At 42.1% G+C, this 26,791-nt stretch overlaps 1 protein-coding gene across 16 annotated transcripts in view; it reads right to left on the bottom strand.

The window, feature by feature from the left end:
- DTNA (dystrobrevin alpha) overlaps positions 1-26,791 on the bottom strand; it is a 222,407-nt gene that overhangs the window by 184,103 nt on the left and 11,513 nt on the right. For 6 of the 16 annotated variants that reach the window (XM_069854060.1, XM_069854067.1, XM_069854061.1 and 3 more), the window contains exon 1: positions 654-864. The exons of 1 other annotated variant lie outside the window; for it this stretch is intronic. In XM_069854060.1, the coding sequence (XP_069710161.1) occupies positions 654-670 (17 nt within the window). In that variant the 5' untranslated portion in view covers positions 671-864. Of the gene's footprint in view, positions 1-653; positions 872-26,791 lie in introns of those variants that run through there. 9 more of the 16 variants (XM_069854068.1, XM_069854063.1, XM_069854073.1 and 6 more) reach the window with 6 other exon arrangements.

The following is a 26,791-nucleotide window of genomic DNA, read 5'->3' as shown; positions in this document are numbered from 1 at the left end:
ACAGCCTGAATCTTCTTTTTACTCACAAACTCATGATTAAAAAGTGAGGACTATCAGGGGAATGTACATGTTTTTTAATTATGGCTAGAAGGACTTTGTCCACAGAAAACAAAAGGGTCAAAAGGTTAAGAAAAACTCAAAACCAAATGCAAAATGTAAAAGCCTTATTTGGCAGCATCAAATAGAAAGGTTAAATTTAATTAACCCTGTGTTGTGATCAAATTCACATATGAGGAAATAGCAGATAAGTGAAACCATGGCCAAAGAAGCATGCAAAAACATTGATCACATCCTCCCTAATCTGGGAAGCAATTCACTTTTTCAACTTTGGAATATGCCACTAATGAAGAGCAAAGGTATATAATAAAATTCAGCTGAACAGGCAAACAGCATTCAACACTGCAACAGTAAGATTATTAAAGCTCAAAATTCCCTAGGTATGGCAAAACAAGTAACTTTGTGAGTTAATGCTTTGCTGCGGAATAAAGTTCAAAAAATCCGTACGGGGAAAACAGGAGAAATCAATTCCGTAAGGAAAGCACTCTGTGAATATCTACCTCATCCTACAGGAACTGCCAAGTGCTCTGAAAGCTGAAGCAAAGCCCAGAGGAGCTACCCTAGCAAACGTATGCAAAGGCAAGTTTCCTACTTACCCTATGGTCTGCACCATGATCTCCTCTGCCACTTTAGCAAATCCAAAGAATCCAGAATGGTGTTATTTTTAAGGGAATATTAAAAAGTGTTAGAGGAAACAGAGACGAGCTGACAAGCAGAGCTTTGCGGGAAGCCAGGCAGAGAGGGATGAATTTAAACTCTGGCTCAGATGCTGTGTATTCTGTGTCTATCTTTAACTTGTAAATGATTCGGTTTCACATTCCTCTGAAGTCCTGCTGGCAGATGCCTTCCCGGAGCTTTACCAATGGCAGGCACCGGGGCCCCCTCCTCTCCCCCTCCCCCTTCATCCCTTCCTCCCTCCCAAGCCTGCCATTCCACTCACATCACCCCCATCTCCTCACTGCCACACACACACGCATGCACACGCACAACAGGGTTTGGCAGGCAGGATTTCACTGCCTTTGAGCCTGCAGTGGGGGGGGGTGCTGCCAGCTCCGATCCACGGCACTACTGGAGCTGTGCCCACCGCTGGACACCAGGGCTCACTCCCCACCTGCCTGGGAGCCCCCTGCTCTGACCAGTGGAAACACTGCCAGGGCACAGCCTGCTTATGTTCGGTGTGCAGGCACTTGGTATTATTGCTTGTGCCCAATTAATAGAATCACAGAAAGGCTTGGGGTGGAAGAGACCTTAAAGATTATCCGGTTCCAACGCCCCTGCCATGGGCAGTGACACCTCCCACTAGATCAGATTGCTCAAAGCCTCATCCAACCTGGCCTTGAACCCCTCCAGAGATGGGGCATCCACAGCTTCCCTGGGCAACCTGTGCCAGTGCCTCACCACCCTCATGGTGAAGAAATTCTTCCTAATGTCTAGTCTAAACCTGCCCCTTTCCAGTTTATACCCATTTGCCCTTGTCCTATCACCACAAGCCTTTACGAACAGTCCCTCTCCAGCTTTCTTGTAGCCCCCTTCAAGTACTGGAAGGCTGCTACAAGGTCTTCCCGGAGCCTTCTCTTTTCCAGGCTGAACAATGCCAACCCTCTCAGCCTGTCCTTGTATGGGAAGTACTCCAGCTCCCTGATCATCTTTGTAGCCTTTCTCTGGACCTGTTCCAACAGTTCCATATCCTTCATATGTTGGGAACTCCAGAACTGGACATAATACTCCCAGTGGAGTCTCACGAGAGCAGAGTAGCAGGACAGAATCCCCTCCTTCAATCTGCTGGCCACGCTTCCTTTGATGCAGCCCAGGGTATGGTTGGCCTTCTGGGCTGCGAGCATGCATGCTGGCACACATCGAGCTTCTCATCAATCAGCTTCTCATTAATCAATTAATTAATTAGGCGAAGTCTCTGGGTTTTTATCCTGGAGTCACTGATGGAATCAAGGTCAGAAGCAGGATCGCAAGGAAGCCCCTTCTGTAGGGAACTCCCAAATGCAGCCAGCTTGAAGGGCTGGGTTTGGAGGGAAGTGTTTCACCCTCTGCAATATGAAGCTTCTGTGGAGACTCATCTTTGGTTGGTTACAGCACTCCCGCCTGAGCAGAGAGCTCTACTGAGGAATGGGGTATATCCACATATATATAAAAAGAAAAAAAAACCAAAAATAGATTTTACCAGATCTTAAACACAAGCCCTTCATACTCCACTCTTGGTAAATCTGTGCCTTCTTACAAAAATATATTGCAATTTTGTTCACAAATCAGACTGAAATAAGTAAACTACTGATCAGTGGCAGCATTCAAGGTGACTGGGTCCTTCCACACAACCTGTAGAGTCAATATCAGAGAGTCACAGAATGGCAGGGATTGGAAGAGGTGATCACCCAGTCCCATTCCCCTGCTAAAGTAGGTTCACCTACAGCAGGTTGCATAGGAACATGTCGAGGAGGGTTTTGAATACTTCCAGAGAAGGAGACTCCACAAACTCCCTGGGCAGCCTATTCCAATGCTCCATCACAATCAATTTTTCCTTCTGTTCAGGTGGAACCTCCTGTGCTCCAGTTTGTGCCCACTGCCCCTTGTTCTGTTGCTGGGCACCACTGAAAAGAGTCTGGCCCCATTCTCATGACATCCACCCTTTAGATATTTATAAGCATTAAAAAGGTCCCCTCTCAGTCTTCTTCAGGCTAAACAGACTGATCTCACTCTGCCTTTCCTACTAAGACAGATGGTCCAGCCCCATAATAATCTTTGTGGCCCTCCACTGGATTCTCTCCAGTAGTTTCTTGTCTTACTTGAACTGGAGAACCACAGTACTCTAGTTGGGGCCTCACTAGCGCAAAGTAGAAGGAGAGGATAACCTGCCTTAACCTGCTGGCCACACACTTCTTGATGCACTCCAGGATACTACTGGCCTTCTTGGCCTCAAGGGCACATTGCTGACTCGTGGTTAGCTTGTTGTTCACCAGGACTCTGAGGTCCTTCTCTGCAGAACTGCTTTCCAGCCAGTCAACCCCTAACCTGTATTGGTGTGGGTGGTTGTTCCTCTTGAGGTGCAGAACACTACACTTGCCTTTGTTAAGTAGTTTCCCCTACCAGGGACTTCAGGAGTCATTAGCATTGACACAGTCCCTGCCTTTTAGCATCAGCCTTTTGAAGCATCATGTTTTGAATTTGTAAATGCACAATCAGTTGAAACTTCTTGCCATCAATACTGCCTTATCTCAAGCATGGATGGGTATGGAATAAGCAACAAGACTCTATGTAAAACATATGCAGTATTGAATACTTTCAGCTGAAACTGGAAAATATCAATTGACAGTCATACCTATTCAAACAGAATAACACGGCAAATGTCTCTAGTCTACAGCCTTGGCCTTTGTCTGAGTTGCTGCCGAGAGAGGTTTGTACCCAGGGATGCAGCTGAGCAAACAGAGACCACAGGTCAGGGCTGGGGGAGAGGAGAGGGGACAAGGTCAAGCTGTGCCCAGAATCACTTAGCTAAAACCACATTTTATAAATGCATTGCCAATACCCTACTTGATGAGGAATTGCACTTTTAAGAGTGCTGCTGTTGAGAGGCTGGACTGATTTGGTAGTGAAAGTAATCATGTGTTTATTTCAGGCTAATGAAGCGAATAGCTCAAACTTGGAAAGGCCTAAAGGGGGGTAAAAGAATAATCCAAAGGACTGCATCTTAAGCGTGCATGAAGTACGCCTGCGCTGCATCTCCGGCCAGCAACTCTTCATGATGCTGCTTGATATCATACATATAAATAAGTGTTTGGTAACATTATATATAACATACAGATTTAAACTTTGATAAAAACAAGCCGGCTCAGGTTCATGGACCTGGAAAAGTTGCCAGGAACATATAAATACTAAACTAGCTGACGTCTCCCGAAAAGTCAAAAGATTTATTTTGAATCACTAACCCTTGTTCCTGTTAGCAAAGCCAGACCTCAGTGTGTTTAATGCCTACTCTCCAGAGTGCTTTAAAATCTCCAGCAAAAGAAAAACATGCCATGGGCTTCCTGCCAGACAAGGAGGAAGCCACTTCACTTCTTTGCCTCAGGTTCTAAACCCCTTGATTGCTGATACATCAGTTCAGGGAGTGTCTATTATTCTGCAGTGAACTGCAGGAAGCCTGCCTGGCACTGATTTCCGATAGAGCCACCTCTAACACTGCCAATCTCTCCAACACTACTAATCTCTCCAAGTGGAGAAAGTCATTGGGCAAGTGTCTCCCATTAAAACAGAGCAACTTCATGCAATGCAATAATAACATCATACCTCAAATATTTTTTTAAAGTGTTTGTAAAGATGTCAGACTTGAAGGGCAGATAATCACTAGAAGCAGAGACTAAGAGTTAAAATTAGATCTTAAAAAACATAGTGTTTCAGATGCTCAGAAAGACAAAAGAGGAAGAACAAAGAGAAGTTCAGCTTTGTGGCTGAGGGCTCCTTTTTAATTAGGGCAACAAGGAAGGAAGAAAGAAGCTCCCTGTGGATGAAGGTGTGATAGATAAATGTGGTGATTCAGAAGTGAAGTCATGAACAGGAAGGATTAAGACTGAGCTGTTTCTAGGACTTCAATGTACCTCTCATGTGGGGAAAAAACAAAGGCAGGGAAATCCATAAAAGCACTTCCACACTTTTATCTAAACTTGTGTATTTCCCTTACTAGGCATGGGAAAAAAAAGAGATTGGGTTTTGGATCCTCTAAAAGAACACTTGAAGTGTTTGCTTCCCATGTCTCTTAAGAGGTTATTTATAAACTTAAGAGCATGTGGGGGGTGGAGCTTTGGAAAACAGGATGCTGGAAATGACATGGAAATCTTACGTGTCAACATGGACAGTATGATCCCAATCCCATGAATGGGACAGTCAGAGATCATATGTCCAAAAACTATCACATAAGCCAAAGGAGAAGGCAGGTGTTCAGTTTCATCAGATGAAGAGATGTGCAATGCCAGTGACTAATGTGCAGTGCAAGGTGTAGAGCTGGGAGAGATTTACCACAGCTATGTCTCTCAGCTGGGTCTGTCACTTAAAACCATCACCAAATGTATTAGATCAGGGACCACTATGGCATTAGACTTGAGATATATGAACATACACCAACAGCAAGTTGTTACGGAGGAGCAGGAGCTGGAGGCAAAGTGGAAGCAGAAGAAGGGAGCAGCAAGGCGGGGAGAGTAATTTGGTACCAGCAACAAGTTAAATAGGCAACATGTTTGGAGCCATGTGACTTCCTACCCATTCCCAATTTAGCCAAATGCCTAAGGGGCATGTCCCTTCATGTTTAGCTATTTTCAATGTACACAGAATTTGCTCTTTGTCTTCCCTTGTCTGGCAGGGTCTTGCATTCATTTGTCTTGGCAGCCCTAACATTTGGGCTTACTGGGACAAGCAACATCTTCTGCCCTACAGGCTCAATCCTCCTAGTTCTAACTCAGAGTATTCTTGCTTTTCAGAATTATCTCATTAACCTCTGCCAACGATTTCAGCATAGGTTTGTTGGAGAGTAAGAGCTTTGAGTAGGGGACTGTCATTGCATTGACAGGAATGCAGTTCCTGCCTGTCACAGTGGATCCAGCACATTGATTTTATTCATTATTACTTAAATCTACACACCCCTCAGACCCCAAGACTACCTGCAGCCTTGGCTATTCAGCTATGTGATTACATTAAGACCCCTCCCCAACATGGTCTGACAGACAGAGTTTGGCCAAGCACTGATCCATGAGTTACTTCTCTTCTGCCTACCACTTTTTTACTGCAAGTTATTGAAGCTGGTGGGGACAGGGGACTCCCAGCATCCACTCCCTTGCTGCCCCCCACAACACACACGGCAGAACACTGCCCTGGTCTCACAGTCTGGAGTCTGACAGCCCTGAGTACAATCCGCCTACCATTTCCAAGAGGTTCACTGGATAATGGGAGGAAGCTCAGTCACCAAAAATGTTCAGATGGGTGAGCTCCACTATCTGCACAACATATTCAAATTCCTTGAATCCTCAGTAAGCCTTAATAAAGTAAATGGAGAATGCAGTCGGTACATACTCAGCTAGCAGTTCTGCTGCAACAAAGGATTTTCTGTACTGGTTTTTCTGTTCTTGAACTTCATGTTTCTGAGGGAGCTATGTGGGAAAAAGGGAGATTGTCTGTGGTCATACATATTAGCTGCACAAACAAATCATATTTTCAGTCAATCCATTTTACTGAATAAAGAAAAAAAAAACCATTATTTACTTTTGAACATTTACTTCCTTTTTCCTGCATCTTGTATTTGTAGTTTGGTAGAGCTTTTTTGGCAAACCCATGGTTTAAACCAGTGTTTATCATTATATATAAGCATGTCATATCTACAAGAGCTAGGATATAAAGGCTTTGGGGCTTTATTCTTGTACACAAGAACGAACTATGATCATTAATTATGAAGAATTAAGCAACTTATGAAACACTCTGTGCATTTGCCTTGCTCTTTGCAAAATCAAACCATTATTTACTAGATACATTTTGAAGTTTACTTGAAAAATACGTAAAGAGGAGAACTAGAACAATTTTGTTTCCATTTATCTTTAAACAAAACATTACATACAGGAAAAAACTACTCTTTTTGTTAGATGTTCAAATTGATTAGCAAAATGAAGATCTCTGAGATATAATAAAATAAAGAGAAATTAATGGAAATGAGGTTTTGTAGGTAAATGTTTCAATTCTACCACAATGAAAGGAAAAATATTTTTCTAAAAATAAAATAAAAAAAGAGAGGTAAACCTAATCCCACACAGTACTGAACCCTGCAGAAGTCTTTCCTGGCCTGATGGGGCTCATGGATAAATAAAGAGGCTTTATAATCCATTATTGGTCCTCTATGTGAAAATGCTGAACTCAAACGGTCTGAAGCAACAGCTATAGTTCATTAAAGTTGCATGGTAAGCAGTGTACCTAATGAAGACTTATTTCCTAAGGATTTATGATCCTTGGATATATATACCACTGCCAGTGACAGTAATCCCTGTTTGCTCTAAACCCTAATGACCTTTCCTACCCCCTGGGACACAAGTATTGCCCACCTGCACAGTTCAGCCTCCTCTAATGTACTACGCAACCAACCTGCACTACCACCACCCCTTTTGTACTTTCTCCCTGCCTGGGGAAAAGGCAGCAAGCAGGTCACGCAGCTAGTTCTGAGCTGTAAGTGCTCAGCCAGTACGCGTGGGAACTGTTTCAAATGGGGAATTTTGCATGTCCTGCTCATACTGCGGTGCTGCTATCTTGACTCTCACTTTCCAAGAGGCAAGGAGATTAAGTTTAGCTGAGATTTCTTCCCTTGTGTGACATTCAGTGGAAGGTGTCTAATGAGTTCAGAACTGCTGGCTGTGGTCAGAAGTCTGAGACAAACAAACATAGCATGACTGTGTTCCCTTAGAAAGCCAAACTCAGAAAGAAAATGAAATAAGCATCCCACATGCCAACTATGAAGATTCACGACACAGCCTTTGCTCCAGCACAATATTCTCTTTGTCTCCTCAATGGTTAAGAACACTCTACTGCTTTGAAGGCTTCATGTCTACTCTACTGAGCATACAAAAGGTAGTGAAGGCTGCTAATTGAGAGAGCTCGTTGCACCCCTTCCTGAAAAACTGGAACATTTATGACAGTAAAGACTGCAACACCAAAATCTGTCCTGCTACAACTTCCTCCTGAAATTAACATCCTTATTTCTGAAATGATTAAATTATTTGAGTATTTTTGTTACAGAAATGATTTTGTTATCCTGTCTCACTCCGGCACCTTAGTTTCATTATAGTGCTGCATTCTGCACTGGAAAAGGTTTCTGGTAAGTTAATCTGTAAAAATGCCTCAAAGGTTATGTATTTATATTTGCCTCGACAGACAACCACAGGCCTTTCGTGGAAATTTGGCCAGTGCCTAAAATGTGTGCAACAGCAGACATGAATGTGGATGGAGTGGCATGCACACGTTTTTCAGAACTGGAAGATGATAATCTATGAAACAGATTCTCTGTTCAGTTGAGCCATTCATCCCACACACCACTGAAAAATCCTCCTGCTCTAAAATAAAACTCACTTTATTCCACTCTCCAGATGAAAGAAATACATAGGCAAAAGGGGAAATTACTTACTTACTTACTTCATTCCTTCCTTCTTTCCTTCCCTCTCTCTTTCTTTCTTTCTCTTTCCCTTTCTTTCTTTGTTTCTATCTTTCTCTCTTTCTTCCTCTTTTTCTCTCTCTCTTTCCCTTTGTTTCTATCTTTCTCTGTTTCTTCCTCTTTTTCTCTCTCTTTCCCTTTCTCTTTCCCTTTCTTTCTTTCTTTGTCTCTATCTTTCTCTCTTTCTTCCTCTTTCTTTTCTTTCTCTCTCTTTCTTAGAAAAAAAATACATAGCAAGAACGCAGGAGGAAGCCTGCAAGTCTCAGAAACTGCTAATGAGAGCTGGAGCATTAATATGTAGGCCAATAAAACGAATCTCATCAGACCAGTTATGTAAAAGCAAGCAGCATCTGACTTGCTCTCTGAAATGCATCAGTACTCTGCAGGGGATAGGGAAGCGTCTCCGCCACACAGCCCTCTCCTTTGCTCTCTGTCCTGGCCCAAAGGCACAGCACGCAGACCCCTCAGGTCTGGGGGATCTTCGTGTTGGTGTGGAGTACAGGTAGGGACAGAAGGAGCGCTTAGATCTGCCAGAGGGTCTGGGCTGGGGCGAGAGGAGACAGGGTGAGACAGCCAGGGAGAAGCTTGTCCTACTGCTCCCTCTGCTGTACCCATCCTGTGGAGAAATCCCACGTGTCAGTGCAATAAACTGGGATGAGGTATGGCAGATTTCAGCAAGCAATACACAGGTAGCACAGACACAGACAGGCTCGGGAAAGGGATAAAATCATACCTGATGAGAAAGAAACCACTGCTACACTCAGGAGATGGCACAACGTGGACCTTTGTGTGCTTAACATATCAAATCTCTTTTGCTCTGTACCTGTCGGGGTTATCCATATGTTCCCAGAAGGGCACAGGAAAATAATGCTTCTCCTTGGGCATAACAGTCTTGCTTTATAACATCTATTTAGATAATGACCTCATCTTACACGATGGATGGGTCAGGATGAGCTGCAGATGGGGGAAACCGCAGCACCAGGGGGAAGCACCGCACCTGCGAGTCCACCTGAGTAACTAGCCACATTTAAACAATGTGAGGCACAGGCAAAAAAAGAGGAAATAGGAAAATGGCTTATGGAAACAGAGGTAATGAATCATATGGGAATTACAAGTCTGGCTGTCTGCAAGAATGTTTTTTTTTAACCCACAACCACCTGAACACAACTGCAGTCAATAATCCCACCGTGTATGCTCTTTCTGAGGGTTGAGAAATTGGCAGCACCGGGTACCACCTGTAAGACGTTTGTAGCTGCCATGAAAGCCTTTCTTTGAACATAGTAAAAACTTGTACCCCCAAGAAAAATACATATTTCCAAACTTTCAAACATTACAATGTGCTTTTTGCAATCTTCAGAGCACTATTTTCAGTTCCTCTACACTTTCCTTTTAGCATTGATTTATGGAAATCCAAACTAGACTAGAAAACATCTCGAAGAAATCCCTCTCAAGCACTTTTCCCTGAGAAGATGCACACTCATCAGAATAGGGAGGAATGATAAAAAGAATCAGCACCTTCAGGAAAAGTAATAACCTTCCATAATAAAGGGTGTGATGAAAGTATGAAATGCTAAAATGTAACGTTAGGTCTTTGAAAGACTAGTCATACATTCATTTTAAACCTTCTGGAGAGTTTCAGAAACTTTACACAACTTTTACTAGAAACAGAAAAAAAACCACCTTCCTAATACCAATATGAGATTAAAAAAATTAATCAGTGAATTCCAGAAAGGCAATGTTAACACAGTAACTGCATTCCTGTTTTCCTTTGTGCCCCAAGTATTATTTCCTTTTATATTACATAACACATACTAGCTAATGAAAATACTGGAAACTGGACTTTATGATATAACATGATGATAAACCAAATTACATTTAAATATCAATGGGATCTATGGAACAGAGCAAACTTGGAAGAAACTCATTCAGTAATTTTAAAATTGTGAATTACTAGCATGACATTTTCAAATGCACTTGGACATGACCTAATTCTGCTCTAAATTCTTCAATTTTAGCTTTTTGCAAAGCTATACAAGCCATGCAATATTACAGTAGCATTAGAATGAGTGCTGCAGGAGTACTGAGTCCTGCTGAAAAATCCCACCCCTAAATGAGTGGCTTCAACAAAGGAAAGGGATCTGACACTTTGAGGCAGAATCCAATCCATTCTTTTCAAAAGCACTACTCTAGATTTGCATAAAAGCTAACAAATGGAGTTTGGCCTCTGGACTGACACAAGGTACCTTGCCCAGTTTACATGGAGGAAGATGGAATGGAGCTGAAAATACAAACTAATGTAACAGCTTCCACAGGAAAACTGAGATATTTAAAAATATTGTTTCTGTAGTAATCCAATAATAATTACAAATTATTTTAATGCTGTCCTGTGAAGCATCATGACAAACAGCCCACAAATACACAATGTGTATGGCACAGAGACTGAGCATAGGCCTGGACATAACCTACTCGCTGTCAGATACCACAGAGCTGCTTTGAATAAACATGCTCCTCATTACAGTACTTCCTCTCATCTCTCTGCATGCACTGTATTTATGCCCAAATACAAGATCTCTTTTTCTTTGTTCCGAGTAGCACACGCTTTATCTAAGAACCTCAGACATTACAGCATAAATTATTAGTACTTCTTGCTACACAAAGTCTTGCTCCAGGACTTTGTGAGTGAACACTGACTACCTGAGGGAAATCAAATTAACAGCAGCTGAGACAGAACTATTAAAGGCATGTTTTCCCCTATGTACAGTAGTCTGCTAACGTATCCACAGGCACCGAGAGGGTGAGGATAAAGCAAGGACATTTCTCTGAACCACCACCATCTTACATATTCCTGTCTATTTTTGTGCAGGAGATGTGGATGTATTGATATTGATAGGCACTGGGGTTCTTCAAGCCTCAACTCAAGTATGCAGGTTTTACATCCACACACTATTAAGTCACTAGTTTCCAAAATAAATCAAGAAAGCTTTTTGCTTAAGACTACAGAGGTAACGGCGAGGTTGTTTCTGGTTGTAAGCGTAATGATGCAAGGAAGTGGCGCACCAGAAGCCTGCCTCCCCACCCCCTCTCCCCTTGCCTGGAGCTCTTGCCCTCTGGAGGCAACAAACAGCCTCCAGAGAAGGGGAAGTGTTTGGGATGGCACCCAGCCTCCCCTTCTGCACAACTTGCTCACAAAGCAGTTGTACCCACCCTGTAACTCTTCCTGCGCAATGAAGGAGATAACATTGCTACTGTTTCCAGAGGAAGGCCAAAACACATTATCAAAATGTTCAGGACAACAGGACTGCTTTTGTAACCACTCTGAAATGCAGGCAGTCACAGGGTACTCGTGTCATGGAGACCACCATATTGTGTTCGTGCTGCTCAGGTGTTACCCAAGGGGTGAACATGTCAGGGGCGGCATGGGCTCCCGGTTAAACACACCAGCAATGGCACGAGACCTGATCAGGTCTCAGCTCTGTCACAGATTTGGTTTGTGAATTTGGGAATTTACAAATCTACTTCCTCCATCCCATCGTTTTACATGTTTTGTCTACCTAGCCTTCAGTAGCTCTATGATGAGTGTCATGTCACAAGGTGCTTGAAGCAACTAAAACTTTGAGCTGGGACCTCCTAGCACTACTGCAACTACAAATGTTATACAGGGAACATTTTTATTCCATTAGTAACGGGGAAAAACAACAATAACAACAACAACAAACAAGAAGAAAAAATTCGGCTTCCTTCAAAAGCCTCTTTAATCAGCCCCAGAATCTGAATCAATGCAGAGCACAAAGATTTAAATTTGGCTTAATGAAAACTGAATAGACCAAAAAACAACTAAAAAAGTCTCTTTACAAAAGGTATGGATTTGACCTAGTCAGTAAATAATTAAAGCTTCTCTGTGTTCCCTTCCACTTTCTATTTTAAGGCTTTTGATTATATGGGATCAAAGTCAGCTTGAGTTGTAGAGAGTTAGACAAATTTATCACGGAGACAGGACGAATGTATGATCTCATCCCCTGTGACAGCAGCCCGACGGTACCACCTGTTTGAACTCCAGCTCGTACCATTTCTGACGACACTGGCAATGTCAACACTGCAGCCTGTAATTCAAAGGGGTGTGCGGAAACTCTCTCCACCTAAGCAAACAAAATGAAGTAACTGTAAATCTGCCAGGAGGGATGCTACAGGCAGTGCTAGCCACAGGGCTGCAAAAAGAGCAGCCACAGAAAGGGGTTGAGACCCTGGGATCACAAACCACCAGGAGTTTCAGGATGACAGGTGTATGAAGAGAGATCAATTTTTGTTTGGAGAGGAGACAAATGAGAAGAAAGATGATGAATGCAGGATAGCTGTATAAAAATATAAATAGTAAAAAGGGAAATGAAACATTCATACTTTTTTCTCATAGTATAAGACAAATAATATGTTGCAGTCAGAAGACAAAAATAATTCATGAAATATGGAAGAAAAGTTAATCAGGGAGTTTAAAACTGACAGGCAAATTTACAAGATATTAAGAAAAATTCTGATCTACCTTTTTAATCTGAAAGCATAGTTTACTCTGTGGAGCTGTCTGCAGCATAATATAATTGGGACCTAAAAGGACTATAAAAAAATATTCATTAGATTGTTAAAGAATTCCTGCTTGTTCCCATTAGAAACTCATTTGTTTTAAAAAGAAATAATATAATCCTTAATGAACTTCACTTTTTTTAAGCAACAGAAGACAAATATTTATACTACCTGACACAAGCAATGATGAAATATCAAGGATTAAGATATTCCCCTTTAAGGGGAATTCCCAAGGATTAAGAAAATCCCCCTTTCATCACATTACCCCATATCTGTCGACTGGCCAGTTCCTGAGCACTGTCAGGAACAATATACTGGGTGAGATCCAACACACCAATGGTTGGTTAACACTGAAGTTCAATCAAGAGATTTCTGTCTAAAACTTCTTTAAGAAAAAAGATTACAGTCTTGAGAGTGTACCATAAAACTTTGCTTTCTAAGCCATTTTTTGCTCTGACTGCCAGTAGCTAGCAGCACTTGAAGATGAAGGCGGCAAACATCCATCAAGCTTACATGCTTTGGTGTGTAAACACACTTTGGTCTAGATTTGGGCCAAGATACATTATTCACTTCTTTGAGATGCTTCATGTGTTCCACACAAACTTGATTTCTGGTCTGCCACTCCATTAAGAGTATTTGCAGTTCTAGGAGTTGCAGGGTCTTCTACCAAATGAAACCTGCCACTACAGTTTGATATGGAAGTCAAACTGCAATCCTGTTACAAAGTACCCTGAGGTACTTAATGCCTTCTTTGCCTCAGTCTTTAATTGTAAAGAAAGTTGTTCCCTCTGTGTACATCTCCATGAGTTAGAGAAGCAGAATAAACCCCCATGATTCAAGAGGAGGTGGTTAGAGATTTGCTTGGCCAATTAGACATTCACAAGTCTATGGGACTGGATGGGATTCATCCAAGGGTATTGAGGGAGCTGGCGGATGTGCTGACCAAACCCCTTTCCATCATCTTCCAGCAGTCCGGGCTGACGGGGGAAGTTCCACTGGACTGGAGGCTGGCTGATGTTGTGCCCATCTACAAGAAAGGTCGCAGGGAGGATCCAGGGAACTACAGGCCTGTCAGTCTGACCTCAGTGCCAGGGAAAGTCATGGAACAGGTGATCTTGAGTGCTATCATGAAGCACATGCAAGAGAACCGGGTGATCAGGCCCAGTCAACACGGGTTCACAAAAGGCAGGTCTTGCCAAACTAACCTGATCGCCTTCTATGACAAAGTGACTCGGCTGCTGGATGAGGGAAAGGCTGTGGAGGTATCTTCTTGGACTTCAGCAAAGCCTTTGACACAGTTTCTCACAGCATTCTGCTTGAGAAACTGTCAGCCTCTGGCCTGGACAGGCGCACACTCTCCTGGGTGGAAAACTGGTTGGATGGCCGGGCCCAGAGAGTGGTGGGAAATGGTGTGAAATCAAGCTGGAGGCCAGTGACAAGTGGGGTTCCCCAGGGCTCAGTGCTGGGTCCAGCCCTGTTCAATGTCCTTATCAATGACCTGGATGAAGGCATCGAGTGCACCCTTAGCAAGTTTGCAGATGACACTAAGCTGGGTGGAAGAGTTGATCTGCTGGAGGGTAGGGAGGCTCTGCAAAGGGATCTGAACAGGCTGGACTGCTGGGCAGAGTCCAATGGCATGAGATTTAACAAGGCCAAATGCCAGGTCCTGCACTTGGGGCACAACAACCCTATGCAGTGCTACAGACTAGGAGAAGTCTGTCTAGAAAGCTGCCTGGAGGAGAGGGACCTGGGGGTGTTGGTTGACAGCCGACTGAACATGAGCCAGCAGTGTGCCCAGGTGGCCAAGAAGGCCAATGGCATCTTGGCTTGTATCAGAAAAGGTGTGACCAGCAGGTCCAGGGAGGTTATTCTCCCTCTGTACTCGGCACTGGTGAGACTGCTCCTTGAATCCTGTATTCAGTTCTGGGCCCCTCACCACAAGAAGGATGTTGAGACTCTGGAGTGTGTCCAGAGAAGAGCGACGAAACTGGTGAAGGGGCTGGAGAACAAGTCTTACGACAAGTGGCTGAGGGAGCTGGGGTTGTTCAGCCTTGAGAAGAGGAGGCTGAGGGGTGACCTTATTGCTCTCTACAAGTACCTGAAAGGAGGTTGTGGAGAGGAGGGAGCTGGCCTCTTCTCCCAAGTGACAGGGGATAGGACAAGGGGGAATGGCCTTAAACTATGCCAGGGGAGGTTCAGACTAGATACCAGAAAGAAATTTTTCACAGAAAGGGTAATCACGCATTGGAACAAGCTGCCCAAGGAGGTGGTTGAGTCACCATCCTTGGAGGTGTTTAAAAGATGGGTAAATGAGGTGCTCAGGGACATGGTTTAGTGGCAGATAGGGATGGTTGGACTCGATGATGCAAGAGGTCTTTTCCAACCTAGTGATTCTATGATTCTATGAAATATATTAAAAAATCTCACTTCTGAAATTTATGCAGTTCATTTCTTGGAGTCTACCAGGATAAAAACAAAGAAGCCGTTTAGGACATCACTAGCTGAAAGAGCTATTTCAAAACAAGCTCTAGTTTAAGACTGCATAGAAGGTCCTTCCCCAGCGAGAAAATGCACCCTGGGGATGAGTAGAGACCCCAAACAGCAATGTTCTCCTGGGTGACCTTATCAGCATCTGATGTGTGGGAACATCTTTAAATGTGTGATCCTCCTGTTTACTTTGAGATGGTTCTTTAATCAAATTCATAACAGTACTTTCATTTGGTATCAGACAGATAAATAAACCCACGTTATTCAGGCCCAACAATTCTTCAAATGAAAAAAAAAAAAAGCAAAAAAAAGCCTGCAATAAAAAATTAGATTGGAAAGGTTTTGGTGCTTTATGTGGGAGTTAGCTGTACGCAGAATTCAACTGCATTTTCTCGGTTTAGCTGAACTAAGCTGTACTGACAAGAGCATGCTGAATTAGATCCGGTTGTAACCTGAGGTGAACCTGCAGGATAAACCTTACGTCATTGTATTGCTGCAGTTCTTTCTTTTTTTCCACAAGCAACTGTGGCTCACTTCCCTCAGCCTCTGAAATGCCATATCGGGTGTGCTGGCCATGGGGTAGAACTCTAAATAGAACATGTTTGGATTTATTCATTTCATGCCTCTGGGAATGGAACTGAGCTACTAGGAGAGACTGAAGTAAGAATATAAATGCATGAGGGAGGCAAAAGTGAAGATCTTTTTTAAATAAACAGGGGGGTGTTAAAATGCACCTTGTGTTGAAAAATATTCACCCACATTTGGACTTTTGGATTTTTGCCTGTCTTGGCCAAAACCAGCCCCATGTTTCCCCTTCCCCCAAGATGTGTATAGCCATCTTGTCTTACATCACACGGTAAATGAAACTGGTGATGATGCCAAGACCCTTGTGGCTACACTAAGTTAAAAATACTTTATTTCTACAGCACCATTCACATAACTTCATAGTATAAGTTTTAAGATTCTTCCAAGAGACTGAGGATTCTTCAGCATGAAGGACAATGAGGACATAGGATACTTGTCATGGCAATGCCCTCTGCCAAATCTCCATTACTGTATCATTGCTTCAGAGACATAACTGAGCTGGTAATGCTGCTTTTTACATTCTGCCTTATGGCCAGACATACAAAACATGTCCTGCATTCCTCCTTCAAACACGTTTCTGAAAACAAATCTACTTTCTCTTTGTTAAGAGTCAGCTGGAAGCCTTGGTGGCACAAGGTTAAACGGGCACATAACCCTGTATCACCTCAGTACCTGCAGGCTCCTTTCTCTGTTAGGATTATCACCAACTTTCTGTGGCACAGCAGACCACACAAGAGACCAACTTGGACTAATGGGTATGCTTACAAGAAAAGCAACTCTATTTGTAGTTGCACTAGCTAGGTAATAGATAGACCCCTGCAGAGACACCTCCCACTAGACCAGGCTGCTCAAAGCCCCATCCAACCTGGCCTTGAACACTTCCAGGGAGTGGGCATCCATGACTTCCCTGGGCAACCTGTTCCAGTGCCTCACCACCCTCATCGTGAAGAATTTCTTCCTAATGTCTAACCTAAATCTTCCCCCTTCCAATTCAAAGCCATTCCCCCTTGTCCTATCACTATATGCCCTATAGGACAGTATAAAATTGATTCAATACATAGGTTTGGAAAGTAGAGGAAGACAATTGCTCAGCATACAGTGTTGCTGACTGCAAAACCTGGATTGCAATCCATAGGCTGATATACTTTCTGCCTTCATCATAAAACAAGTCTGCTGGTGAACAGGGGTGGTGCAGCAAGGACGAGGGATGCAGCTGGTGCAGGCCAAACCTGCAGCCGCTAAGCATATTTACAAGTAGCGACCATCCCACAAAACCATACGTTCTCTTGCTCTAAATTGTTAAGGACGATATCCCAGGCACTTTCTTTGCTTCAAAAATGTTTTTCCTTTCCCTTTTCACCAGCAGTGTACAACACAGACTGTGCTTTGAGGACGTTGTACACCGCCAGGCATTACCTTGCTACTATAGGTTTCTTCCTCTGAAGAGCTATGGTGCTAAATGTTATTTTCCAAACCTATGTGACCATTTTTTAAAAAGAAATGATTTTTCTCATGTCTATTCAAGCTCATATGCAATGGAGATGTTCTGGAGAGACCATGATTTTGCTTAATAAAAATATAAATGTCTATAAAATTTCATCACTTCAGGCTTGGAATAACTGGAAATCCTCCTCCTACATAATTTGTCATGATTTCCTCTGTATGAGTTCAATGTAAGAAGCGCACAGCTAAATTATGCAGGAATATAAACTATATAATAGTTCGTGAGACAGAAAAACATAAAAAACAAAACAGTTTTAATAGTCAGGAATATAGAGAAGTCCAACATAGACCTGAGGAAAAGACAATTTATTTGGTCTTTATGTGGACAGGTTTACTAGTATTTAATTAGTATAAATAGAAGTAAATCTGAGAATATACTGTCATTCCTTAAGACATATGGAAACCAAGAGCTGGCAGAACTAATTACAAAGTAGCTATACAAACAAACATAAACATAATATGTAGAAAGGTCAATTTACATTAAGAAATCACAGAATCACAGAATCACAGAATAACCAGGTTGGAAGAGACCCACCGGATCATCGAGTCCAACCGTTCCTATCAAACACTAAACCATATCCCTCAGCACCTCATCCACCCGTGCCTTAAACACCTCCAGGGAAGGTGACTCAACCACCTCCCTGGGCAGCCTGTTCCAGTGCCCAATGACCCTTTCTGTAAAGAATTTTTTCCTCACGTCTAGCCTAAACCTCCCCTGGCGGAGCTTGAGGCCATTCCCTCTTGTCCTGTCCCCTGTCACTTGGGAGAAGAGGCCAGCACCCTCCTCTCCACAACCTCCTTTCTGGTAGTTGTAGAGAGCAATGAGGTCACCCCTCAGCCTCCTCTTCTCCAGGCTAAACAACCCCAGCTCTCTCAGCCGCTCCTCATAAGGCCTGTTCTCCAGCCCCTTCACCAGCTTTGTTGCCCTTCTCTGGACTCGCTCCAGAGCCTCAACATCCTTCTTGTGGTGAGGGGCCCAGAACTGAACACAGGATTCCAGGAGCGGTCTCACCAGTGCCGAGTACAGAGGGAGAATAACCTCCCTGGACCTGCTGGTCACACCTTTTCTGATACAAGCCAAGATGTCATTGGCCTTCTTGGCCACCTGGGCACACTGCTGGCTCATATTCAGTCGGCTGTCAACCAACACACCCAGGTCCCTCTCCTCCAGGTAGCTTTCTAGACAGACTTCTCCTAGTCTGTAGCACTGCATAGGGTTGTTGTGCCCCAAGTGCAGGACCCGGCATTTGGCCTTGTTAAACCTCATGCCATTGGACTCTGCCCAGCGGTCCAGCCTGTTCAGATCCCTTTGCAGAGCCTCCCTACCCTCCAGCAGATCGACACTTCCACCCAGCTTAGTGTCGTCCACAAACTTGCTAAGGGTGCACTCAATGCCTTCATCCAGATCATTGATGAAGACATTGAACAGGGCTGGAGCCAGCACCGAGCCCTGGGGAACCCCACTTGTCACTGGCCTCCAGCTGGATTTCACACCATTTCCCACCACTCTCTGGGCCCGGCCATCCAACCAGTTTTCCACCCAGGAGAGTGTGCGCCTGTCCAGGCCAGAGGCTGACAGTTTCTCAAGCAGAATGCTGTGAGAAACTGTGTCAAAGGCTTTGCTGAAGTCCAGGAAGATACCTCCACAGCCTTTCCCTCATCCAGCAGCCGAGTCACTTTGTCATAGAAGGCGATCAGGTTAGTTTGGCAAGACCTGCCTTTTGTGAACCCATGTTGACTGGGCCTGATCACCCGGTTCTCTTGCATGTGCTTCATGATAGCACTCAAGATCACCTGCTCCATGACTTTCCCTGGCACTGAGGTCAGACTGACAGGCCTATCTCTTGCCTTAGTTTCCCCTCTGGGACGAGTGGTAGACGCATCCCCATAGCTCACTGGTATCACTTACATACAATCTGGAATATTAGGCGTCTACAGAAAGGATTTGTAATTTCTTTCATTGCCTGTCAGGAGGTTCATTAACGGTTCAGCCTTTACACCTTCTGGTAGCTTGCATTGTCCTTTTCTTGCAGTAGAATCTCACATTACCATGCTGCTTTCTATCCTCAATGCAAAAATCAGGAGGGAAATAAAATCCATCAATCCTCTACTTGGCTTATTAAATTTCTCTCATACTGTTCATCATTCCCCATGGCCACGCAACCTGAGTTCTCAGCTCTCTACCTGCAGGTCTCTTTAACCCTCCAGCTTTCTATTTGGATGGCTATAGGCAGAACCCAAGCACAATCTGCCCAACCCCTGGTTTCTTTTTCTAGTCCCTGATACAAATATTTGCTCTCATTTGTAGTCTCCTACCTCTGCTGAAATGGTAAAAAGCCTTCTCAAGGTCACATATGTACCCGTAGTCAGGTGCTCTTTGACTTGCAATGAAAACCCTGGGATAGCACAAATGAACGTAGGGCTCATGATGTAAGGCACTGGTATTATAAATTGTAATTAGATACAACCAGAAATGGGTATGAAAGTGGCTTCATTTGCAAACATCAGCTCTTCATCACACTCCACATATGTGCATTTGGAAATTCTTGTTGCTGTACCTCATGCAAATTACAACTCCCTTGCACTGTTCTCCCATTAGGTGTGTGAATGAAGTATAGAAACAATTTGTTTTATCGCCTCCACTCTCACAAAAGAATTAAATTAAAAATAGGAATAAGGCATCATATTTAACAGGGCAGTAAAATAGAACTGTAATGGCCACAGGCTCACTCCTTCCTTCCTATAACAAATCTTGCAATGGGAAGGAGGCTGCAACTCTGCTTGGGATCCTTCTATCAGGTTCTGCTTGGTGAAAAGGTTTACTGAGAGAGAAGGCACTGAGAGATAAGTGCCCAAACTCACACCTGTCCATTCAGACCTCAGGCAATTTGGTTGGAGATGCTGATAATATGTTCTGCTGTTCCATGGTGATGCTCTTCTAGAAACACCTGCCAGCCTAGCATCATGTGCGTCCATTTTCTTGAGAAGGCTCCTCAATATATAGGAGCTTTACTGTAAATCTAGTACAGGTTGTTTTTTTTTAATTTTGACTCTCCCAAGGGTGTACAGTGGTACTAATACCCACAGTCTGCCACTCCTTTCCTACTATACAAGTTGTTCCAACTCTGCAACTCAGGACACTGAGAGACTAGCAAAACAGCCAGAGATTACTTGTACTGCTGACATCTATTTGACACAACTAAATTTTTTCAAAACCAATAGGCATGAATTAGGTCCCTGCAAAACTGCAAACATTAATCTAAGCTTAAACCCCCCCATCATTAAAGATATCATATGAACATCTCTGCGCAACAATTCCTTTTAAGCAAATACTGCAGAAGTATTAGGAGAAGGCAAAATTTTGTCAGTGCTATGTAAGTAATATGCAGCTAATAAGAATCCTCAGTTGGTGCCTAAAAAGTATGAACCTGTGATTACTGTTGGGATTTCCAAAATGCACAAAAAAATGTACCTGTGTGTCTTAAACCACTGTCAGATCTAAGGTGCAAGCAACTGGGGATAAAAAATGGGATAGCAACAATCTGCATAGGAACTTGGTGTTTCGGCTTATTTAAATTCAACACTTTATATTTAAGAATATATTTGGCTCCTGGTATTTAAGGGGGTTCTCTATAAAACACTCATACCGATAGCAGTATATCCTACAAGAAATGTGTGTATGCCATTTCCATCAATGTTACTGGACTTACAGGTGAAGTGAGATTTACGCCTGGTTCACAACTATAGCACAAAGGCCTTTTGCTTCCTGGAAGACAATGAATGTTCAAGGACAGAGGAGCTACCCATGGGGACTTCTCTGCAGTCCCTCACACAGTACTCAAAGATACTTGCCACCTGCAAAGAAGCTGTCCTACAGTAAGACTGAGGAGCAGGCTAGGGGAAAGGATAGTGAGAGCCAGGAGCTCACGGGTCCTCAGCATACAGTATTCACAACAACAGCCAACCTCAACTAGAGAACAGTGAAAAGCAGCAGTAGGAGAGCCACCTTGAAGTGTTACATCTCACCTAGCTCTTGGGCAGTGATCAGCTCAGTCCTACCATGCACATATTTGTCACACAGGAGTGGTGACTCTCTCTGAAGACTTCATACCAAGGGTAGGCAGAGCAGTTAACATACTTCCTACGGTTTTATGCACAAACACTTAGAGCTTCTCTACCTAACGTATACTGCAATTAAACTTCAGTAACCATGAATTCTGTTCCTGGAAAATATCATGAAACAATATAGGTTTTGCTAATGCTTCTGTCACAAGCAGCATAAGCACTGTTGTGAGAGCTGTACGCTTAGGAGGTATTAATTCCCAGGTCCCAAGAGCATTCCCTTTAGCCTACTCCACACCCTCCTATATGACAGCCTTTACTTCAGTGTGATGAGAGTCACCGACCCTATTTTGAAGGTAGATTGTTGCACTTCAAGTTTATAACATAACCATTAAGTATAAAGCCATTTCTTAATAAAAATTTGCTGTGGCTTACTATGATTCTGCACCAGTAATAAATATTTACTTACCCTTACATTACTTTGAAAATACTTTTTATAAGATTTAACCAGTTCCTTTTCACTCAAAAGATAACGAAGAAGGCAATTAGAGATTTATCTGTATCCCATATCCTAAAACCTTCTTGGCTACCATCTATAAAAAAGTATTTTGAACAAGCCAAGGAACACTGCAAATCAAGCCCTTTAGAGCTGTGTTTTACATCTCTGCTGGACAAACAGCATCAGAACACAAAAGCCATTAACCTCTTCTGCTGAGGGTCACTGCATTTATTACATGACAGAAGTACCAGCAGAAGGAGTCACATATACTTAATTGTATAAGCTATTTGCACATAAAATAACCAAATGTTCAAACGAAAACAGCTTGCCAAACTCCATATCTGAGGTATACACACTATCACACAACTACCAAAACTTGCACGTTAACAAGTTAGTTAGAGTTCAGAATAGATTTCAAACTCATAAAAGTTTAGAAAATAAATGAAATTGCTTTTCTCTCTGAAAATGTGATACTTCATTAGTATGTGACAGAATAAATTTCTCCCTTTGCTGAAAAATGCTTGTTTTTCTGTATACACTCAGGTTGGCAATTGCTTTCACTGTTCCACTAAGATGTTCTACCATATCTTAAAAAGAATTTTCCTGGGGCAAACTAAGAGAACAAATTATTTCCTAAGCAATTTTTCTTGTACTTTAGATTGCAGCTAAATACGCCTCCCCAACTGCTTTTCTCAACTTGAGCCTTTGCCTTACACCTCCAGTGATGTTATTGTCCTATACCTTAAATTCCTTACTGCTATGAGGTCATGAATTTTTTATCTCCTCACTTCACCACATGATTTACCTGAGGAACATGACATGATATCAGAACATGACAGCAACACTCCATAATTAGAAATCTCAGCTCTGTACACACCTACAGATACATTTCTTCTGCCTTTGTTGTCTTTTTGTTGTTTTCTCCCAGCTATTGAATTGTACCCCAAAAAATCATTCATCTGCCAACATATATGTAGAATTCACAATATGGACCTGCAAAGTTACTGTTTTAGAACATATATTCAAAAAAATGCATATAAATGCTTTATATAGTACATTAAACCTGCATAGCAAAATACACAGCATGCCATAAGGGTGGCAGAACATGGTAGAATTTAAGTTGAATGTAAACCCTGAATGGGGCAGTCGTCCAGCCTACTCTCTGCTAGGCTACTTTTTATTGTATGGCTCTCATTTTAATTTGCAAAGCCAGGTGCTGCTTCTTGCCTTCATTGATACAATTCCAAAGGTGAGGTTCATCTTAACAAATGTATCCATTACACTGCCTTAGAAAACTTACTTGTTCTGTACTGATCTTTGCTTTCCACGCAGACAACTACTTCACACCTGGTATTTTCAAAGGCATTTAATCTGGACCTCTCTTTTGGCAAGAGGTCTACAGATCTCAGTGAGACAATGTTAAGGAAGAACTAAATACTCTCAAATCATTCAATGACTATTTTTACCATTTCAGCATGGGGAATAAAGGGGATAAAAGACTCATTTGTCAGGGTTTAATTTACTACATGAATTTTATGCATGGTCAGTTATACCACATAAAATAACCCTAATGCCACTTTATTCATTTTGCAAAGTCAGCTTTATCAGATAAAGTTTGAAGATCCAATTAAAATTTAAAAAGAACAACTACCTTTTAAAAAACAATTCAAATTAACGAAAGGGACAGTCTGATCATTCAGTGGCAGTAAGATCATGTTCTAGGTAAAGACAGGTTGAGCTGCTAAACTATGGGAAAATCTGTTCCAGCATTGAACTTCTGGTTGTAGTTTTTGTAATATATTCACAGTAAACTTAGTAATGCCAATTAGAGCAAATATTGGGACAAAGCCCTCCAAAATGGTCAAGAAAGTACATTAAGATTTATCATGTCACAAGACAGCATCTCCCTTCTATTACAAGGCTTTTGCAAGTAATCTGGCAAAGACTGAAGTAGACAGGATGCCCCGTTTTTCCTAACTGTACATTCATTCTGTATGATCTTCCTTTGTCTTGTTCCCCTCATATGGCTTCCCCGGATATTTAGACAGGAACAGTGAATATACTAAAACAACAGCAGATGACATTTGCAGTCTACTCATTGACTTCAAAGGACTGATAACCTAGTCATTTAAGATTCAAATATTTCAAGAACAAGTGAGAGAGACACTGCTGAGCAAATGAAAAAGTCACGTTTGCCATCTTATTCTCTGCATTGCAGGCATTTATTTTGTCTTCCATAAAGCAGACACTGCAACTACAGAATCTCTTCTGTAAAAACAAATTCTATTTACGCTCTTGCCCACATTTAGCCTCAGTTAGAAAACATTTCCTCTTCAAAATCCTCAAGTTCTACTGTGTTTCCTAGGGAAATAGTATCATACAAAACATAGTCACTTCCTGAGAAAAGAATGACAGATCCTTATTAAAACTGATGAACTCCAAAGCTTTTAGAACAAGGTGTATATTCTAACCTGCTATACCAGGTTGCATCCAAGTTAAGACATCATGGCTGAATCTTTGTCCAAAGCAGAAGAGAGAATGCTGTGAACTGGAATTATATAGGAAATTCAGCATGAAGAGGGCTGGGCAGTTAAGACAAGGTCAGTGCAAAACTGACTTGTCCAAGACTACGAGAGAAGGAAAACGGAGATAGATGCTAGCACCATACATGCCACCTGAAAGTTGTTCGCACAATCTAAAGTTTGCAAGGAAATTCATAATGGCAAATTTCAAAGCAGAAGGAGGGAAATGAGACTTGCTGAGCATTCTGTTGAGTAAAACCACTTAAGTACATACATATTTACAACAAGACATTGTAAATTTGCACAATTTAACTCAGATTTTATTCCTGTTTGCAAAAATCCACCTACAGCAAACCTGATGTGAGTTATCTCCAATTAAAAATTATTTTTCTTGTTCAATTGACACCCATTGAAAACAGGTTTGAAGTGTAGTCAGGCGAGTGAGTGTCTGATGAAATTTTGAGGTATCTTGTGCTTAGCTACTGTCCCTTATCTGAGGTAACACAGTTCATCTGAATGCAAAGGAGAAGAGCCTATCTTAGAACACAATCATGTATTACGCATTTGCGATAACTAGTGAGTGCTTTTCACTTCAAGGCAGAAATAACACGAGGCACAGGCCAAAACTGACTTTGGTTTAAAAGAAGACTTGCAGTTTCTTTTTTGAAACGGTCTAGGGAGGCTCCCATTGAAATGCACCTCCATTGGAGAGCTGTAAATTCTCCAGCTGCCTGAAGTATCCTTCCATCCTCTAGATAAGATAGAAAACTCAAATCTAAATCAATGTCTGCACAAGATTTTAGCTTGTGCCTGCTTACATTCAGATAGTGCAACCACCATTTATTAAAACTAGCCTAGGAAAAAAAAATTCAGCTCACATGAAGTTTTTAGCTGTTGTTTGTAATTACTTCTGGAGCTCTTGCAAAGACGTGTTGCTCTAAAATGAACCAATTATTGTTAGCAGTTTTATTGCCTTACTCCTATGAGAAACAAGCCAAATCTGTAAGCCTGTAGAGGTTAATTTTTACCCCTTCATATGCAGCTGAAAATAAACAAGACACATTTGCAGGGTGCAAAGCCTAAGATTCAAAGTGAGATCATGGGAAAATCCACAGAAGACAGTAGTTGGTGCAATGAAATGAAGCTAATAAAGGAAAAATGTGTACCAGGAAATTAGTATATTTCTTGACAGCAGATCTATTACGCTCTAGAACATTTCCCCAAAGGCCATAGTAGGAGCTCCATTACTTCAATAATTTAAAATTAGACTAAGAAATAAGTAGTAAATTTACAGCATAATATAGAATAACTCTATATAGTAATGGCATGAAGTAGATGACTAATAAGTCTTTCTTTCTAACAGCTATGAATCATACAAGCACAGTTGTAGCTTGACACTGGAGTTTCTGTGCACGGATGGTAACACAGACAGATAGGATCTCACAAGGTAGTAGTTGGCAATGGCTAGAGGAACCAATTCTTCATTTGGAATAAACCATAAACATACTTGTTATTAGAGAATCTGCCTAAACTCTCCAGAGACTTCATGTAGTGATGCTTTACTTAAAATTCCTTCTCCCCCAGACAAAAAAAGCAGTGCTGCTTTCATTACCACACACACACTCACTTTCCTGCGACAGAACATCCTTATCCGAGGAGAATATATTTGAACTAATTTATGAACTGAGTGTTTTAGATGTAACCAGAGGTAAGAATTTCTGGTCACAGGTTACACCATGTTTTATTTGAGTTTAATTCATTTTCCGTTCAAAGGCATATTTAAAACAAACATTTGAACTTCTGAGTACAAGTTCAATATTTTCACATAGAAGTTGAGGGAGGGAAAGAAAGAAATACACACAGACCTTTTATTTGATTCTTCTGTTTCCCAATATTTTCTCTACTACTGTATGTAGGCAAGCATTATTTGAGCTAATCTGGCCAGGTCAAGCTGTTTGACCCAAGCACTCTGTGGCAGCTACGTGACATTCAGCCACTCGAACAGCTGTGCCATAAGAGTGACGTGCTGCCCAGACTACAGACCAGGGGTTAAACATTGACCACTACAGCGGCAGTGTGCAAATCAAAAGAGGGCAGAAGTAACAGTTTAAACTATATACAGGATAGTATTTTGGATAAATCTGAAGATGAACTTAATTTTATTGAAAAGTAAGATTGACCAAAACGAAGGCTACGGTAAAGCAGTTTTTGTAAAAGACCACAGAAAGTGAAACTTGGTGTGGTGGATATTTTGCTTTTTTATAAAATAATCACCTCTGGCTACAAATTTGCTAACGTTATACCAAAGAAGGAAAGTCGTAA

Source organism: Phaenicophaeus curvirostris, chromosome 3, assembly GCF_032191515.1.
Source record: "Phaenicophaeus curvirostris isolate KB17595 chromosome 3, BPBGC_Pcur_1.0, whole genome shotgun sequence".
Taxonomy (NCBI): domain Eukaryota; kingdom Metazoa; phylum Chordata; class Aves; order Cuculiformes; family Cuculidae; genus Phaenicophaeus; species Phaenicophaeus curvirostris.
Note: the sequence above shows the minus strand (reverse complement) of the source record. Positions and strands in the feature narration are given on the sequence as shown.